The 19,892-nt window shown below is 31.7% G+C and overlaps 1 protein-coding gene across 1 annotated transcript; it reads right to left on the bottom strand.

Annotated features, from left to right (window-relative positions):
- Positions 1 to 2,631: 2,631 nt before the first annotated feature.
- ggcta (gamma-glutamylcyclotransferase a) lies at positions 2,632 to 19,892 on the bottom strand. The gene is made up of 4 exons (XM_083523852.1): positions 19,620 to 19,892; positions 3,923 to 4,068; positions 3,510 to 3,642; positions 2,632 to 2,911 (listed from the first exon to the last, which is right to left on the bottom strand). Exons 1-4 carry the CDS (start codon positions 19,728 to 19,730, stop codon positions 2,786 to 2,788), a joined length of 516 nt encoding a protein of 171 aa, XP_083379978.1. The 5' UTR covers positions 19,731 to 19,892; the 3' UTR covers positions 2,632 to 2,785.

Below are 19,892 nucleotides of genomic sequence, written 5' to 3' on the forward strand. Positions count from 1 at the left end.
ATTTAGGCCTAATTTAGAATCAGTACTTTATCGACCCTACAGCGAAATGGGTTGCAGTTGCTCACAGTAAGGCCAAATTTTGAGAGGGGGGAGTTATAGTGTTTGATGGCCACAGGTAGAAATGATCTCCGATGGCGCTCTGTGGTGCATCATCGTTTTATGTATTGGGTGGGAGGAGTCCAAGAAGGAATGTACTCTGGACAACTTCCTCTTTTTACACACTATCGCCAGAGAGTCCAGCTTCTTCCCAACAACATCGCTGGTCCTGTGAATCAGTCTGTCGAGACTGTTTGTACACTATATAGACAAAAGTATCGGGACACCTGAACTTTCCTGCCATATGCGATTCTTCTCCAAACAGTTACCACAAAGTTGGAGGCACACAATTCTGCAGGTCAACTTTAGATGTGGTATAATAATCAGGGGACGATCTTGATTGGCCTGCTCTCTGATCTCATCCCTACTGAATCACTGCACCCCAGACCTTCTCACCTCACCTACATCAGTGCCTAAAAAACACCCTTGTGGCTGATGAGCACAAATGTACACAAGCACACTCCAAAGTCTAGTGGAACATCTTTCAAAAAGAGTGGAACGAATTATAATATCAAATTGGGACTAAATGTGGAATGCAATGCTTCATAATCAAATACAATGCTTATGCAAGTCTGTAAACATTTGGCAATATAGTGTATTTGCCTCTCTTAGCCTGCTTCCCAGCATGCCGCAGCATAAAGTAGAGCATTGATCACAACAGTCTTAATAACGATCCTAAGCATCGTCCTGAGATGTTGAAGGACCTCATCCTCCTCCTCCTCAAAAAAAAAAAAAGGTGGCTCTGGTCCTTCCTGTGTTATTTTGTCACTCCTACTGTAGTCCAAACTGCACCAAATTTGGAACACATCATCTTCAGAGTAAGCCTGAAACGGATTTCATGGTGGTGCCACCAAAAGATTCATTCACATGCTGTGAATGTTTATGTTTAACATTATTGTTAGTCCTCATACAAAATCTTGTCCAATCTTCACCAAATTTGGCTCAATTATCTTGACAGCCTGTTGTCCATTTCCCTATGATCTATACCAGGGCTGTCTATTCTTTTCCACAAAGGGCCGGTGTGAATGCAGGATTTCCAACCTGGTGTTAACTTGCTTGTTTGGAATGAAAACCTGCACTCACACTGGCCCTTTGTGAAAAAGATTGGACACCCCTGATCTAGACCTGTCCTTTTATAGTTGTACAACAATAGAGTGTCTATGAATGTGTGGCTCACAATGTCTGTGTGCTTAGCCCTAAAAATGCTTTTTCACTTCTTAGTGCGTTCCTAATGTTTAACCTGAATTATAAAGTGTGTGTCGAGTTTCAATTTGGTCTCTGGACCCTCACCAATTAAATGACGTTAGGTGTTTGGGATGTAAAATAAAAGATGATTCACCAAAGGGAAAAAGATGTAGCAAAGGTAGCTCATGAAGTGATTTTCCATGATTTTAAACTCCTAAATGTAAGATAAAGATGTGGTGGCTCAGTGGGCTCCATGCGAGTGTGTTCAGCGTCCAGGTCTTTACAGATTTTGTGTTATATCCAATAGCAGGTGGTGTAAAATGAAAAACAAACCCCTCATTTCAAACACACAAACACATAAAACCAGCATATTGTTGTAGCCAGTTCCTCTCTGAGAGTATGCAAGGTCTCACTCATGGCTAAGATGATGCTTCTGTAACTGTATCTTTTTTTAAAGAATAATTTCCCTCTCTAATGAAAGACCACCAAAAATAAAAGTCTTAACAGCGTTCATTGCTTTGTGGGTTACACGTCTCTGGTATGAGCCTTGGTTCAGGCCAGAAGTGGATGAAGCACACAACCCATGTACTTAATTAAAATAGAGATGTACTTTGTAAAATATAACTCCAGTAAGTGTCCATTTAAAGTTTCAGTTGAGTAAAAGTACAAAAGTTTTTGCCTTTTGGATTTCTCTGTTTCCCCAACCAGAAATAACTTGGTTCCATCAAGGTTTCAAATGATTTCCCTTCTTCAAAATGTTCTTAAATGCATATTAACAAACCTGCTTTTTTGGACGATGCCCTTTAGACAGAGGAGACAAAACTGGAGCTTTTTATGGTGTGGCACATCAGCAGTACGTTTCCAGAACCAGAAATGAAGCTTTCTAAGAAACACAGATGAAAGCTACTGTAAAGCGTGGAGGATTCTCTATTATGTTTTTGCTGCATCTGGCAAAGCGGAGTCTGGAATCTGTGCAGGACCCAATGAAATCTCAAGATTTTTAAGCCATTCGGTCAGTCAGAGCTACTAGGTCCTCCAAAAGGAACCACTAAGACCAAAGCTTTGGACTATAATAAAGTGGCCTTCAATTAGCTCTAATTAGATCTAAATCCTATCCAGTACCTATAGAAAGAGCTGAAACTGGGGAAGGCAGCCTCCAAGCCTGAGACAGATGGAGCTCATAAAGTGTGGGTCAGATTACCTGTGGACAGAGCTACAGAAATCGCTTGTTTGCTGCAATTGCCCCTAAAGGTTGTGCAAAAAAAATAAAGGTCCCATCATAATCATCATCTCATCTATATAGACAGATACACAGACGAACATACATACATGTCAGAAAGACAGATGGCGTTTTCAAGCAACTGTGAACAAGGTTTATTCAAGTTGTCTAATTATAAACGATCCATAGCGTAAACCAATGAAGTTTATAGAAAATTAATTTGCATCAAGTAAAATTCTTAGTGCTGGGAGCTTTCGTTTTCGTTTCCTTCCTCCCACCACACACTCAGTGCTTATGCTTTTTAATATCATCTAATATTGAAGGTCCGGTGTAGTTGTTGGTCTCCACAGCCTGGAGCTTCTTTATGTAATCTTCAGGTAATCCATTCTGTTGGGCTCCTAAACACACTACCTGCAGTTGGACAGAGAGCGAGATTTTTACACTGCAATCAGATTTATAATTATGTATCACTGGGCAGAGTGGTACAGCATGGTATGGTTGCTAACATGGACCTAAACGCAGACAGCTGTCTGGAGGTTGTGGGTTCGAAACCAGTGACTAATAGACATGATTTGCATTACACGGCACTGTATTATGGGTTAGTTTACATTAGAATGCTCTAAGTTGTCTAGGTCAATGGTGGGTGCCAATACTTAATTTATTGTTTGAATTTGTATTTTTTTTTTTTTTTTTTATATCTCATTAAGCCAGAGGCAGTGACGTGAGAAAACATTAGCTAGAGCTATTAGAAGGTGCAGGAGACCGTTTGAATCATTACAAAGCCAAACTAAAAGCAACTGCTTTGATGTTTACTTTATTACATGAGTGCATTTATGTAGTCTATCATTAATAGACACAATGCATTAATTAATTAATTAATTTTTTTTAACAAACTGTTCATTTTAGACACTACACATACAATACACATGCTTTGCGTACTTTTATTTCTGTTTTTGGGCAGCTCTGATAATGATATAAAAAATAAAAAAAAACAGATGTAAAAAATTACCTCTTTGTATTGTGGTGATGGAAAACAGGGTCTGAAGTTGTTCATCTTATATGTTCTACAGAGAAGCGGCCCGGTTTCTGTTTGCACAGTCACCTCCATGGGGCTGTAGACACCCTTGTCTACACTTTCCTGTCTGGTTTAATAAAAACCAAACGGAAATTAATAGATTTAGCAAGGAATCAGTGCAGTAAGTCTTTAAAACGGGTAATTTATTTGCAAAAAAATGGTCAAGCAACCATTAAGGAACATGAGAACAGTGGGCTTGTTTGACAAGAGCATCCACGACCGCATGTTAAATCACGAACAATGTGAAAACCAATCAGATGTCACAAAAATTACTAACAGAAAACAACAAATTGCCTTTTTTTGCCTGCATGATATAAAACTGTGTAAACTGGAGCAGCTTGTCATACTTATCTAAAGATGTGATGTCCTCAGTTGCCATTCTCCACACTACACCCCAGACATCCTCATCTGGACATTCCTCAATCGTGGCCACTCCACCGTTCCACCTGCTGACTATGTTTTCTCCCCATAGACCAAACCGTAGCACAAAACCCTGAGAAGATAAGGTTTTATTGAATTAAATGTTTGTGACAGGATACAGGCTGTATAGTACAGTGCTGTCACGAAAAGATTGAAAAGTGTCGAAAAGGGAGTGTTTTACCATACTGTGCAAACTATAGAGACTGTTGTGTGTGGAACTTCCAGTGAATTAAATTATTATAGTATAGTGTAGATTAGAATAGTATAGATTGGTATAGTACAGTACAGTATAGTGTAGATTGGTATAGTATAGTGTAGTATAGCACAGCATTGTGTTGATTGGTATAGTATACATTAGTATAGTGTAGATTAATTTAGAATAGTGCAGTATAGTGTAGATTGGTATAGTTTAGTGTAAATTAGTATAATATAGATTGCTATAGTAGTGTAGATTAGTGTAGTCTAGTACAGCATTGTGTTGATTGGTATAGTATACATTAGTATAGTGTAGATTAGTAAAGAATAGTATAGGGTAGATTGGTATAGTGTAGATTAGTATAGTATAGTATAGAGTTGGATAGTGTATCTTAGTATAGTATAGTATAGATTTGGATAGTTATGCGTGGAAGGGAGGCGGAAGCCGACGTAGCAGCAAAACAGAGGTTTATTTACAGATACAGAGAAAAGGCAGAGCCAACACAAAATACCTGCGTTCGCAGGGAATATCGGATGGTGCGCTGCGGAAGCGCGGCCCACTAAGTCCCGAACAGAAAAAGGAGTCCGGTTACAACAGGTACGTGGCGGGATTACGTTTACGCGACGAAACATACCACATGAACGTGCAATAACGGACAGTGAATGTGGGTGGGTGAGCGGTTTATATGGGAGCCGGGAGTGAGTGAGTAACGCGCTTCAGCTGTGCATGATTTGCGCTGCGAGCTTGGAAGCACGCGGGGGCAATGACAGCCACTGAAGGGGGCGTGGCAGGTGGATTCCTGACAATAGTATAGTATAGTATAGATTGGTATAGTGTAGATTAGTATAGTATAGATTGGTATAGTAAAGTATAGGTATAGTGTAGATTGGTAGAGTGTAGATTGGTAGAGTGTAGATTCGTATAATATAGTATAGATTGGTATAGTGTAGATTGGTATAGTATAGTGTAGATTGGTATAGTGTAGATTCGTATAGTATAGTATAGATTGGTATAGTATAGATTGGTATAGTATAGTATAGTATAGTATAGTGTAGATTGGTATAGTGTAGTGTAGTTTGGTATAGTGTAGATTGGTATAGTGTAGATTGGTAGAGTGTAGATTCGTATAGTATAGTATAGATTGGTATAGTATAGATTGGTATAGTATAGTATAGTATAGTATAGTGTAGATTGGTATAGTGTAGTGTAGATTGGTATAGTGTAGATTGGTATAGTGTAGATTCGTATAGTATAGTATAGATTGGTATAGTGTAGATTGGTATAGTATAGTGTAGATTGGTATAGTGTAGATTGGTTTAGTGTAGATTAGTATAGTATAGATTGGTATAATATAGTATAGGTATAGTATAGATTGGTATAGTGTAGATTAGTATAGTATAAATTGGTATAGTATAGTATAGTATTGATATAGTGTAGAGTGGTATAGTATAGTATAGATTGGTATAGTGTAGATAAGTATAGTATAGATTGGTACAGTGTAGATTAGTATAGTATAGATTGGTATAGTATAGGTATAGTGTACATTGGTATAGTTTAGATTGGTATAGTATAGCATAGATTGGTATAGTGTAGATTGGTATAGTATAGTATAGATTGGTATAGTGTAGATTGGTATAGTATAGTATAGATTGGTATAGTGTAGATTCGTATAGTATAGTATAGATTGGTATAGTGTAGATTGGTATAGTATAGTATAGATTGGTATAGTGTAGATTGGTATAGTATAGTATAGATTGGTATAGTGTAGATTAGTATAGTATAGATTGGTATAGTAAAGTATAGGTATAGTGTAGATTGGTAGAGTGTAGATTGGTAGAGTGTAGATTCGTATAATATAGTATAGATTGGTATAGTGTAGATTGGTATAGTATAGTGTAGATTGGTATAGTGTAGATTGGTAGAGTGTAGATTCGTATAGTATAGTATAGATTGGTATAGTATAGATTGGTATAGTATAGTATAGTATAGTATAGTGTAGATTGGTATAGTGTAGTGTAGATTGGTATAGTGTAGATTGGTATAGTGTAGATTCGTATAGTATAGTATAGATTGGTATAGTGTAGATTGGTATAGTATAGTGTAGATTGGTATAGTGTAGATTGGTTTAGTGTAGATTAGTATAGTATAGATTGGTATAATATAGTATAGGTATAGTATAGATTGGTATAGTGTAGATTAGTATAGTATAAATTGGTATAGTATAGTATAGTATTGATATTGTGTAGAGTGGTATAGTATAGTATAGATTGGTATAGTGTAGATAAGTATAGTATAGATTGGTACAGTGTAGATTAGTATAGTATAGATTGGTATAGTATAGGTATAGTGTACATTGGTATAGTTTAGATTGGTATAGTATAGCATAGATTGGTATAGTGTAGATTGGTATAGTATAGTATAGATTGGTATAGTGTAGATTGGTATAGTATAGTATAGATTGGTATAGTGTAGATTCGTATAGTATAGTATAGATTGGTATAGTGTAGATTGGTATAGTATAGTATAGATTGGTATAGTGTAGATTGGTATAGTATAGTATAGATTGGTATAGTGTAGATTAGTATAGTATAGATTGGTATAGTATAGTATAGGTATAGTGTAGATTGGTAGAGTGTAGATTCGTATAGTATAGTATAGATTGGTATAGTGTAGATTGATATAGTATAGTATAGATTGGTATAGTGTAGATTGGTATAGTATAGTATAGATTGGTATAGTGTAGATTAGTATAGTATAGATTGGTATAGTATAGTATAGGTATAGTGTAGATTGGTAGAGTGTAGATTCGTATAATATAGTATAGATTGGTATAGTATAGTGTAGATTGGTATAGTGTAGATTGGTAGAGTGTAGATTCGTATAGTATAGTATAGATTGGTATAGTATAGATTGGTATAGTATAGTATAGTATAGTGTAGATTGGTATAGTTTAGTGTAGATTGGTATAGTGTAGATTGGTATAGTGTAGATTCGTATAGTATAGTATAGATTGGTATAGTGTAGATTGGTATAGTATAGTGTAGATTGGTATAGTGTAGATTGGTTTAGTGTAGATTAGTATAGTATAGATTGGTATAATATAGTATAGGTATAGTATAGATTGGTATAGTGTAGATTAGTATAGTATAAATTGGTATAGTATAGTATAGTATAGTATTGATATAGTGTAGAGTGGTATAGTATAGTATAGATTGGTATAGTGTAGATTAGTATAGTATAGATTGGTACAGTGTAGATTAGTATAGTATAGATTGGTATAGAATAGTATAGGTATAGTGTAGATTGGTATAGTTTAGATTGGTATAGTATAGCATAGATTGGTATAGTGTAGATTCGTATAGTATAGTATAGATTGGTATAGTGTAGATTGGTATAGTATAGTATAGATTGGTATAGTGTAGATTCGTATAGTATAGTATAGATTGGTATAGTGTAGATTGGTATAGTATAGTATAGTATAGATTGGTATAGTGTAGATTGGTATAGTATAGTATAGATTGGTATAGTGTAGATTCGTATAGTATAGTATAGATTGGTATAGTGTAGATTGGTTTAGTGTAGATTAGTATAGTATAGATTGGTATAGTATAGTATAGGTATAGTATAGATTGGTATAGTGTAGATTAGTATAGTATCAATTGGTATAGTATAGTATAGTATTGGTATAGTGTAGAGGGGTATAGTATAGTATAGATTGGTATAGTGTAGATTGGTTTAGTGTAGATTAGTATAGATTGGTATAGTATAGTATAGGTATAGTATAGATTGGTATAGTGTAGATTAGTATAGTATAAATTGGTATAGTATAGTATAGTATTGGTATAGTGTAGAGTGGTATAGTATAGTATAGATTGGTATAGTGTAGATTAGTATAGTATAGATTGGTACAGTGTAGATTAGTATAGTATAGAATGGTATAGTATAGTATAGGTATAGTGTAGATTGGTATAGTATAGTGTAGATTGGTATAGTGTAGATTGGTATAGTATAGTATAGTATAGTATAGATTGGTATAGTGTAGATTCGTATAGTATAGTATAGATTGGTATAGTGTAGATTGGTATAGTATAGTGTAGATTGGTAAAGTGTAGATTGGTATAGTATAGTATAGATTGGTATAGTGTAGATTGGTATAGTATAGTATAGATTGGTATAGTGTAGATTGGTATAGTATAGTATAGATTGGTATAGTGTAGATTGGTATAGTATTGTATAGATTGGTATAGTGTAGATTGGTTTAGTGTAGATTAGTATAGTATAGATTGGCATAGTATAGTATAGGTATAGTATAGATTGGTATAGTGTAGATTAGTATAGTATAAATTGGTATAGTATAGTGTTGGTATAGTGTAGAGTGGTATAGTATAGTATAGATTGGTATAGTGTAGATTGGTTTAGTGTAGATTACTATAGTATAGATTGGTATAGTATAGTATAGGTATAGTGTAGATTGGTAGAGTGTAGATTGGTAGAGTGTAGATTGGTATAGTGTAGATTGGTATAGTGTAGATTGGTATAATGTAGATTGGTATTGTATAGTATAGATTGGTATAGTGTAGATTGGTATAGTGTATATTGGTATCGTGTAGATTGGTATAGTATAGTGTAGATTGGTATTGTAGATTGGTATAGTATAGTATAGATTGGTATAGTGTAGATTGGTATAGTGTAGATTGGTATAGTGTAGATTGGTATAGTATAGTATAGATTAGTATAGTGTAGATTGGCATATTATAGTATAGATTGGTATAGTGTAGATTGGTATAGTATGGTATAGATTGGTATAGTGTAGATTAGTATAGTATAGATTGGTAAAGTATAGTATAGATTGGTATAGTGTAGATTGGTATAGTATAGTATAGATTGGTATAGTGTAGATTAGTATAATATAGTGTAGATTGGTATAGTGTAGATTAGTATAGTATAGATTGGTATAGTGTAGATTAGTATAATATAGTGTAGATTGGTATAGTATAGTATAGATTGGTATAGTATAGATTGGTATAGTGTAGATTGGTATAGTATACATTGGTATAGTGTAGATTGGTATAGTGTAGATTGGTATTGTATAGATTGGTATAGTATAGTATAGATTGGTATAGTGTAGATTAGTATAGTGTAGATTGGTATAGTGTAGATTAGTATAGTATAGTATAGATTGGTATAGTGTAGATTAGTATAGTGTAGATTAGTATAGTATAGTATAGTATAGATTGGTATAGTGTAGATTGGTATAGTATAGTATAGATTAGTATAGTGTAGATTAGTATAGTATAGTATAGATTGGTATAGTGTAGATTGGTATGGTATAGTATAGATTGGTATAGTATAGATTGGTATAGTGTAGATTGGTATAGTATAGTATAGATTAGTATAGTGTAGATTAGTATAGTTTAGTATAGATTGGTATAGTGTAGATTGGTATAGTATAGTATAGATTGGTATAGTGTAGATTGGTATAGTGTATATTGGTATAGTGTAGATTGGTATAGTATAGATTAGTATAGTGTAGATTAGTATAGTATAGTATAGATTGGTATAGTGTAGATTGGTATAGTGTATATTGGTATAGTGTAGATTGGTATAGTGTATATTGGTATAGTGTAGATTGGTATAGTGTAGATTGGTATAGTGTATATTGGTATAGTGTAGATTGGTATAGTATAGTATAGATTAGTATAGTGTAGATTAGTATAGTATAGTATAGTATAGATTGGTATAGTGTAGATTGGTATAGTATAGTATAGATTGGTATAGTGTATAGTGGTATAGTGTAGATTGGTATAGTATAGTGTAGATTGGTATAGTGTAGATTGGTATAGTATAGTATAGATTAGTATAGTGTAGATTAGTATAGTATAGTATAGATTGGTATAGTGTATAGTGGTATAGTGTAGATTGGTATAGTATAGTGTAGATTGGTATAGTGTATAGTGGTATAGTGTAGATTGGTATAGTATAGTGTAGATTGGTATAGTGTAGATTGGTATAGTATAGTATAGATTAGTATAGTGTAGATTAGTATAGTATAGATTGGTATAGTGTAGATTGGTATAGTGTATATTGGTATAGTGTAGATTGGTATAGTATAGTATAGATTAGTATAGTGTAGATTAGAATAGTATAGTATAGATTGGTATAGTGTAGATTGGTATAGTATAGTATAGATTGGTATAGTGTATAGTGGTATAGTGTAGATTGGTATAGTATAGTGTAGATTGGTATAGTGTATATTGGTATAGTGTAGATTGGTATAGTATAGTGTAGATTGGTATAGTGTATATTGGTATAGTGTAGATTGGTATAGTATAGTATAGATTAGTATAGTGTAAATTAGTATAGTATAGTATAGATTGGTATAGTGTAGATTGGTATAGTATAGTATAGATTGGTATAGTGTAGATTGGTATAGTATAGTATAGATTGGTATAGTGTAGATTGGTATAGTATAGTATAGATTGGTATAGTGTAGATTAGTATAGTATAGATTGGTATAGTATAGTATAGTATAGGTATAGTGTAGATTGGTAGAGTGTAGATTCGTATAGTATAGTATAGATTGGTATAGTGTAGATTGATATAGTATAGTATAGATTGGTATAGTGTAGATTGGTATAGTATAGTATAGATTGGTATAGTGTAGATTAGTATAGTATAGATTGGTATAGTATAGTATAGGTATAGTGTAGATTGGTAGAGTGTAGATTCGTATAATATAGTATAGATTGGTATAGTATAGTGTAGATTGGTATAGTGTAGATTGGTAGAGTGTAGATTCGTATAGTATAGTATAGATTGGTATAGTATAGATTGGTATAGTATAGTATAGTATAGTGTAGATTGGTATAGTTTAGTGTAGATTGGTATAGTGTAGATTGGTATAGTGTAGATTCGTATAGTATAGTATAGATTGGTATAGTGTAGATTGGTATAGTATAGTGTAGATTGGTATAGTGTAGATTGGTTTAGTGTAGATTAGTATAGTATAGATTGGTATAATATAGTATAGGTATAGTATAGATTGGTATAGTGTAGATTAGTATAGTATAAATTGGTATAGTATAGTATAGTATTGATATAGTGTAGAGTGGTATAGTATAGTATAGATTGGTATAGTGTAGATTAGTATAGTATAGATTGGTACAGTGTAGATTAGTATAGTATAGATTGGTATAGAATAGTATAGGTATAGTGTAGATTGGTATAGTTTAGATTGGTATAGTATAGCATAGATTGGTATAGTGTAGATTCGTATAGTATAGTATAGATTGGTATAGTGTAGATTGGTATAGTATAGTATAGATTGGTATAGTGTAGATTCGTATAGTATAGTATAGATTGGTATAGTGTAGATTGGTATAGTATAGTATAGTATAGATTGGTATAGTGTAGATTGGTATAGTATAGTATAGATTGGTATAGTGTAGATTAGTATAGTATAGTATAGATTGGTATAGTGTAGATTGGTTTAGTGTAGATTAGTATAGTATAGATTGGTATAGTATAGTATAGGTATAGTATAGATTGGTATAGTGTAGATTAGTATAGTATCAATTGGTATAGTATAGTATAGTATTGGTATAGTGTAGAGGGGTATAGTATAGTATAGATTGGTATAGTGTAGATTGGTTTAGTGTAGATTAGTATAGATTGGTATAGTATAGTATAGGTATAGTATAGATTGGTATAGTGTAGATTAGTATAGTATAAATTGGTATAGTATAGTATAGTATTGGTATAGTGTAGAGTGGTATAGTATAGTATAGATTGGTATAGTGTAGATTAGTATAGTATAGATTGGTACAGTGTAGATTAGTATAGTATAGAATGGTATAGTATAGTATAGGTATAGTGTAGATTGGTATAGTATAGTGTAGATTGGTATAGTGTAGATTGGTATAGTATAGTATAGTATAGATTGGTATAGTGTAGATTCGTATAGTATAGTATAGATTGGTATAGTGTAGATTGGTATAGTATAGTGTAGATTGGTAAAGTGTAGATTGGTATAGTATAGTATAGATTGGTATAGTGTAGATTGGTATAGTATAGTATAGATTGGTATAGTGTAGATTGGTATAGTATAGTATAGATTGGTATAGTGTAGATTGGTATAGTATTGTATAGATTGGTATAGTGTAGATTGGTTTAGTGTAGATTAGTATAGTATAGATTGGCATAGTATAGTATAGGTATAGTATAGATTGGTATAGTGTAGATTAGTATAGTATAAATTGGTATAGTATAGTGTTGGTATAGTGTAGAGTGGTATAGTATAGTATAGATTGGTATAGTGTAGATTGGTTTAGTGTAGATTACTATAGTATAGATTGGTATAGTATAGTATAGGTATAGTGTAGATTGGTAGAGTGTAGATTGGTAGAGTGTAGATTGGTATAGTGTAGATTGGTATAGTGTAGATTGGTATAATGTAGATTGGTATTGTATAGATTGGTATAGTATAGTATAGATTGGTATAGTGTAGATTGGTATAGTGTATATTGGTATCGTGTAGATTGGTATAGTATAGTGTAGATTGGTATTGTAGATTGGTATAGTATAGTATAGATTGGTATAGTGTAGATTGGTATAGTGTAGATTGGTATAGTGTAGATTGGTATAGTATAGTATAGATTAGTATAGTGTAGATTGGCATATTATAGTATAGATTGGTATAGTGTAGATTGGTATAGTATGGTATAGATTGGTATAGTGTAGATTAGTATAGTATAGATTGGTAAAGTATAGTATAGATTGGTATAGTGTAGATTGGTATAGTATAGTATAGATTGGTATAGTGTAGATTAGTATAATATAGTGTAGATTGGTATAGTGTAGATTAGTATAGTATAGATTGGTATAGTGTAGATTAGTATAATATAGTGTAGATTGGTATAGTATAGTATAGATTGGTATAGTATAGATTGGTATAGTGTAGATTGGTATAGTATACATTGGTATAGTGTAGATTGGTATAGTGTAGATTGGTATTGTATAGATTGGTATAGTATAGTATAGATTGGTATAGTGTAGATTAGTATAGTGTAGATTGGTATAGTGTAGATTAGTATAGTATAGTATAGATTGGTATAGTGTAGATTAGTATAGTGTAGATTAGTATAGTATAGTATAGTATAGATTGGTATAGTGTAGATTGGTATAGTATAGTATAGATTAGTATAGTGTAGATTAGTATAGTATAGTATAGATTGGTATAGTGTAGATTGGTATGGTATAGTATAGATTGGTATAGTATAGATTGGTATAGTGTAGATTGGTATAGTATAGTATAGATTAGTATAGTGTAGATTAGTATAGTTTAGTATAGATTGGTATAGTGTAGATTGGTATAGTATAGTATAGATTGGTATAGTGTAGATTGGTATAGTGTATATTGGTATAGTGTAGATTGGTATAGTATAGATTAGTATAGTGTAGATTAGTATAGTATAGTATAGATTGGTATAGTGTAGATTGGTATAGTGTATATTGGTATAGTGTAGATTGGTATAGTGTATATTGGTATAGTGTAGATTGGTATAGTGTAGATTGGTATAGTGTATATTGGTATAGTGTAGATTGGTATAGTATAGTATAGATTAGTATAGTGTAGATTAGTATAGTATAGTATAGTATAGATTGGTATAGTGTAGATTGGTATAGTATAGTATAGATTGGTATAGTGTATAGTGGTATAGTGTAGATTGGTATAGTATAGTGTAGATTGGTATAGTGTAGATTGGTATAGTATAGTATAGATTAGTATAGTGTAGATTAGTATAGTATAGTATAGATTGGTATAGTGTATAGTGGTATAGTGTAGATTGGTATAGTATAGTGTAGATTGGTATAGTGTATAGTGGTATAGTGTAGATTGGTATAGTATAGTGTAGATTGGTATAGTGTAGATTGGTATAGTATAGTATAGATTAGTATAGTGTAGATTAGTATAGTATAGATTGGTATAGTGTAGATTGGTATAGTGTATATTGGTATAGTGTAGATTGGTATAGTATAGTATAGATTAGTATAGTGTAGATTAGAATAGTATAGTATAGATTGGTATAGTGTAGATTGGTATAGTATAGTATAGATTGGTATAGTGTATAGTGGTATAGTGTAGATTGGTATAGTATAGTGTAGATTGGTATAGTGTATATTGGTATAGTGTAGATTGGTATAGTATAGTGTAGATTGGTATAGTGTATATTGGTATAGTGTAGATTGGTATAGTATAGTATAGATTAGTATAGTGTAAATTAGTATAGTATAGTATAGATTGGTATAGTGTAGATTGGTATAGTATAGTATAGATTAGTATAGTGTAGATTAGTATAGTATAGTATAGATTGGTATAGTGTAGATTGGTATAGTATAGTATAGATTGGTATAGTGTAGATTGGTATAGTGTAGATTGGTATAGTATAGTGTAGATTGGTATAGTGTAGATTGATATAGTATAGTGTAGATTGGTATAGTGTAGATTGGTATAGTGTAGATTGGTATAGTATAGTGTAGATTGGTATAGTGTAGATTGGTAGAGTGTAGATTCGTATAGTATAGTATAGATTAGTATAGTGTAGATTAGTATAGTATAGTATAGATTGGTATAGTGTAGATTGGTATAGTATAGTATAGATTGGTATAGTGTATAGTGGTATAGTGTAGATTGGTATAGTATAGTGTAGATTGGTATAGTGTAGATTGGTATAGTATAGTATAGATTAGTATAGTGTAGATTAGTATAGTATAGTATAGATTGGTATAGTGTATAGTGGTATAGTGTAGATTGGTATAGTATAGTGTAGATTGGTATAGTGTATAGTGGTATAGTGTAGATTGGTATAGTATAGTGTAGATTGGTATAGTGTAGATTGGTATAGTATAGTATAGATTAGTATAGTGTAGATTAGTATAGTATAGTATAGATTGGTATAGTGTAGATTGGTATAGTGTAGATTGGTATAGTGTAGATTAGTATAGTATAGTATAGATTAGTATAGTGTAAATTAGTATAGTATAGTATAGATTGGTATAGTGTAGATTGGTATAGTGTAGATTGGTATAGTATAGTATAGATTAGTATAGTGTAGATTAGTATAGTATAGTATAGATTGGTATAGTGTATAGTGGTATAGTGTAGATTGGTATAGTATAGTGTAGATTGGTATAGTGTAGATTGGTATAGTATAGTATAGATTAGTATAGTGTAGATTAGTATAGTATAGTATAGATTGGTATAGTGTATAGTGGTATAGTGTAGATTGGTATAGTATAGTGTAGATTGGTATAGTGTATAGTGGTATAGTGTAGATTGGTATAGTATAGTGTAGATTGGTATAGTGTAGATTGGTATAGTATAGTATAGATTAGTATAGTGTAGATTAGTATAGTATAGATTGGTATAGTGTATATTGGTATAGTGTATATTGGTATAGTGTAGATTGGTATAGTATAGTATAGATTAGTATAGTGTAGATTAGTATAGTATAGTATAGATTGGTATAGTGTAGATTGGTATAGTATAGTATAGATTGGTATAGTGTATAGTGGTATAGTGTAGATTGGTATAGTATAGTGTAGATTGGTATAGTGTATATTGGTATAGTGTAGATTGGTATAGTATAGTGTAGATTGGTATAGTGTATATTGGTATAGTGTAGATTGGTATAGTATAGTATAGATTAGTATAGTGTAAATTAGTATAGTATAGTATAGATTGGTATAGTGTAGATTGGTATAGTATAGTATAGATTAGTATAGTGTAGATTAGTATAGTATAGTATAGATTGGTATAGTGTAGATTGGTATAGTATAGTATAGATTGGTATAGTGTAGATTGGTATAGTGTAGATTGGTATAGTATAGTGTAGATTGGTATAGTGTAGATTGATATAGTATAGTGTAGATTGGTATAGTGTAGATTGGTATAGTGTAGATTGGTATAGTATAGTGTAGATTGGTATAGTGTATATTGGTATAGTGTAGATTGGTATAGTATAGTATAGATTAGTATAGTGTAGATTAGTATAGTATAGATTGGTATAGTGTAGATTGGTATAGTATAGTATAGATTGGTATAGTGTATAGTGGTATAGTGTAGATTGGTATAGTATAGTGTAGATTGGTATAGTGTAGATTGGTATAGTATAGTATAGATTAGTATAGTGTAGATTAGTATAGTATAGTATAGATTGGTATAGTGTATAGTGGTATAGTGTAGATTGGTATAGTGTATAGTGGTATAGTGTAGATTGGTATAGTATAGTGTAGATTGGTATAGTATAGTATAGATTAGTATAGTGTAGATTAGTATAGTATAGTATAGATTGGTATAGTGTAGATTGGTATAGTGTAGATTGGTATAGTGTAGATTGGTATAGTATAGTATAGATTAGTATAGTGTAGATTAGTATAGTATAGTATAGATTGGTATAGTGTAGATTGGTATAGTATAGTATAGATTGGTATAGTGTATAGTGGTATAGTGTAGATTGGTATAGTATAGTGTAGATTGGTATAGTGTATATTGGTATAGTGTAGATTGGTATAGTATAGTGTAGATTGGTATAGTGTAGATTGGTATAGTATAGTGTAGATTGGTATAGTGTAGATTGGTATAGTATAGTGTAGATTGGTATAGTGTAGATTGGTATAGTATAGTATAGATTGGTATAGTGTAGATTGGTATAGTATAGTATAGATTAGTATAGTGTAAATTAGTATAGTATAGTATAGATTGGTATAGTGTAGATTGGTATAGTATAGTATAGATTAGTATAGTGTAGATTAGTATAGTATAGTATAGATTGGTATAGTGTAGATTGGTATAGTATAGTGTATATTGGTATAGTGTAGATTGGTATAGTATAGTGTAGATTGGTATAGTGTAGATTGGTATAGTATAGTGTAGATTGGTATAGTGTAGATTGGTATAGTATAGTGTAGATTGGTATAGTGTAGATTGGTATAGTATAGTATAGATTAGTATAGTGTAAATTAGTATAGTATAGTATAGATTGGTATAGTGTAGATTGGTATAGTATAGTATAGATTAGTATAGTGTAGATTAGTATAGTATAGTATAGATTGGTATAGTGTAGATTGGTATAGTATAGTATAGATTGGTATAGTGTAGATTGGTATAGTGTAGATTGGTATAGTATAGTGTAGATTGGTATAGTGTAGATTGGTATAGTATAGTGTAGATTGGTATAGTGTAGATTGGTATAGTATAGTGTAGATTGGTATAGTGTATATTGGTATAGTGTAGATTGGTATAGTATAGATTGGTATAGTATAGTATAGGTATAGTGTATATTGGTATAGTGTAGATTGGTATAGTATAGTGTAGATTGGTATAGTGTAGATTGGTATAGTATAGTATAGATTGGTATAGTGTAGATTGGTATAGTATAGTATAGATTGGTATAGTGTAGATTGGTATAGTGTAGATTGGTATAGTATAGTGTAGATTGGTATAGTGTAGATTGGTATAGTGTAGATTGGTATAGTATAGTGTAGATTGGTATAGTGTAGATTGGTATAGTGTAGATTGGTATAGTATAGTGTAGATTGGTATAGTGTAGATTGGTATAGTATAGTATAGATTGGTATAGTGTAGATTGGTATAGTATAGTGTAGATTGGTATAGTGTATATTGGTATAGTGTAGATTGGTATAGTATAGTGTAGATTGGTATAGTGTAGATTGGTATAGTATAGTATAGTATAGATTGGTATAGTGTAGATTGGTATAGTATAGTATAGATTGGTATAGTGTAGATTGGTATAGTATAGTGTAGATTGGTATAGTGTAGATTGGTATAGTATAGTATAGATTGGTATAGTGTAGATTGGTATAGTATAGTATAGATTGGTGTAGTGTAGATTGGTATAGTGTATATTGGTATAGTGTAGATTGGTATAGTATAGTGTATATTGGTATAGTGTAGATTGGTATAGTATAGTATAGATTGGTATAGTGTAGATTGGTATAGTATAGTATAGATTGGTATAGTGTAGATTGGTATAGTATAGTGTAGATTGGTATAGTGTATATTGGTATAGTGTAGATTGGTATAGTGTAGATTGGTATAGTGTAGATTGGTATAGTGTAGATTGGTATAGTATAGTGTAGATTGGTATAGTGTAGATTGGTATAGTATAGTATAGATTGGTATAGTGTATATTGGTATAGTGTAGATTGGTATAGTGTAGATTGGTATAGTGTAGATTGGTATAGTATAGTGTAGATTGGTATAGTGTAGATTGGTATAGTATAGTGTAGATTGGTATAGTGTATATTGGTATAGTGTAGATTGGTATAGTATAGATTGGTATAGTATAGTATAGGTATAGTGTATATTGGTATAGTGTAGATTGGTATAGTATAGTGTAGATTGGTATAGTGTAGATTGGTATAGTATAGTATAGATTGGTATAGTGTAGATTGGTATAGTATAGTGTAGATTGGTATAGTGTAGATTGGTATAGTGTAGATTGGTATAGTATAGTGTAGATTGGTATAGTGTAGATTGGTATAGTGTAGATTGGTATAGTATAGTGTAGATTGGTATAGTGTAGATTGGTATAGTGTAGATTGGTATAGTATAGTGTAGATTGGTATAGTATAGTATAGATTGGTATAGTGTAGATTGGTATAGTGTAGATTGGTATAGTATAGTGTAGATTGGTATAGTGTAGATTGGTATAGTATAGTGTAGATTGGTATAGTGTATATTGGTATAGTGTAAATTGGTATAGTATAGATTGGTATAGTATAGTATAGGTATAGTGTATATTGGTATAGTATAGTGTAGATTGGTATAGTGTAGATTGGTATAGTATAGTATAGATTGGTATAGTGTAGATTGGTATAGTATAGTATAGATTGGTATAGTGTAGATTGGTATAGTGTAGATTGGTATAGTATAGTGTAGATTGGTATAGTGTAGATTGGTATAGTGTAGATTGGTATAGTATAGTGTAGATTGGTATAGTGTAGATTGGTATAGTGTAGATTGGTATAGTATAGTGTAGATTGGTATAGTGTAGATTGGTATAGTATAGTATAGATTGGTATAGTGTAGATTGGTATAGTATAGTGTAGATTGGTATAGTGTAGATTGGTATAGTGTAGATTGGTATAGTATAGTGTAGATTGGTATAGTGTAGATTGGTATAGTATAGTATAGATTGGTATAGTGTAGATTGGTATAGTATAGTATAGATTGGTATAGTGTAGATTGGTATAGTATAGTGTAGATTGGTATAGTGTATATTGGTATAGTGTAGATTGGTATAGTGTAGATTGGTATAGTGTAGATTGGTATAGTATAGTGTAGATTTGTATAGTGTAGATTAGTATAGTATATTAAAGATTATATAGTGTAATACAGTGATTACCTCGAGTCTCCCGACGCAGTAGAAGGTCGCTGATGGATTTTGCAGCTGTAATCTCTCTTTCAGTAAATTACTCCCAAAAGCGAAGTAGAGGAAACACTCAGCTCCTGCCATCACTCCGGATTCATACAGATCTACAGCTCAACATCAACACAGCTGCTCTTACAGCGGTACATATTCCCTGCAGTGTGTCATGTGTCTCCCAGGCATTATAACACACGCGCGCGCACACTCTCTCACACACACACACACACACACACACACACACACACGCAC

This window comes from Silurus aristotelis, assembly GCF_946808225.1.
Source record: "Silurus aristotelis genome assembly, chromosome: 21".
NCBI classification, from domain to species: Eukaryota; Metazoa; Chordata; class Actinopteri; order Siluriformes; family Siluridae; genus Silurus; species Silurus aristotelis.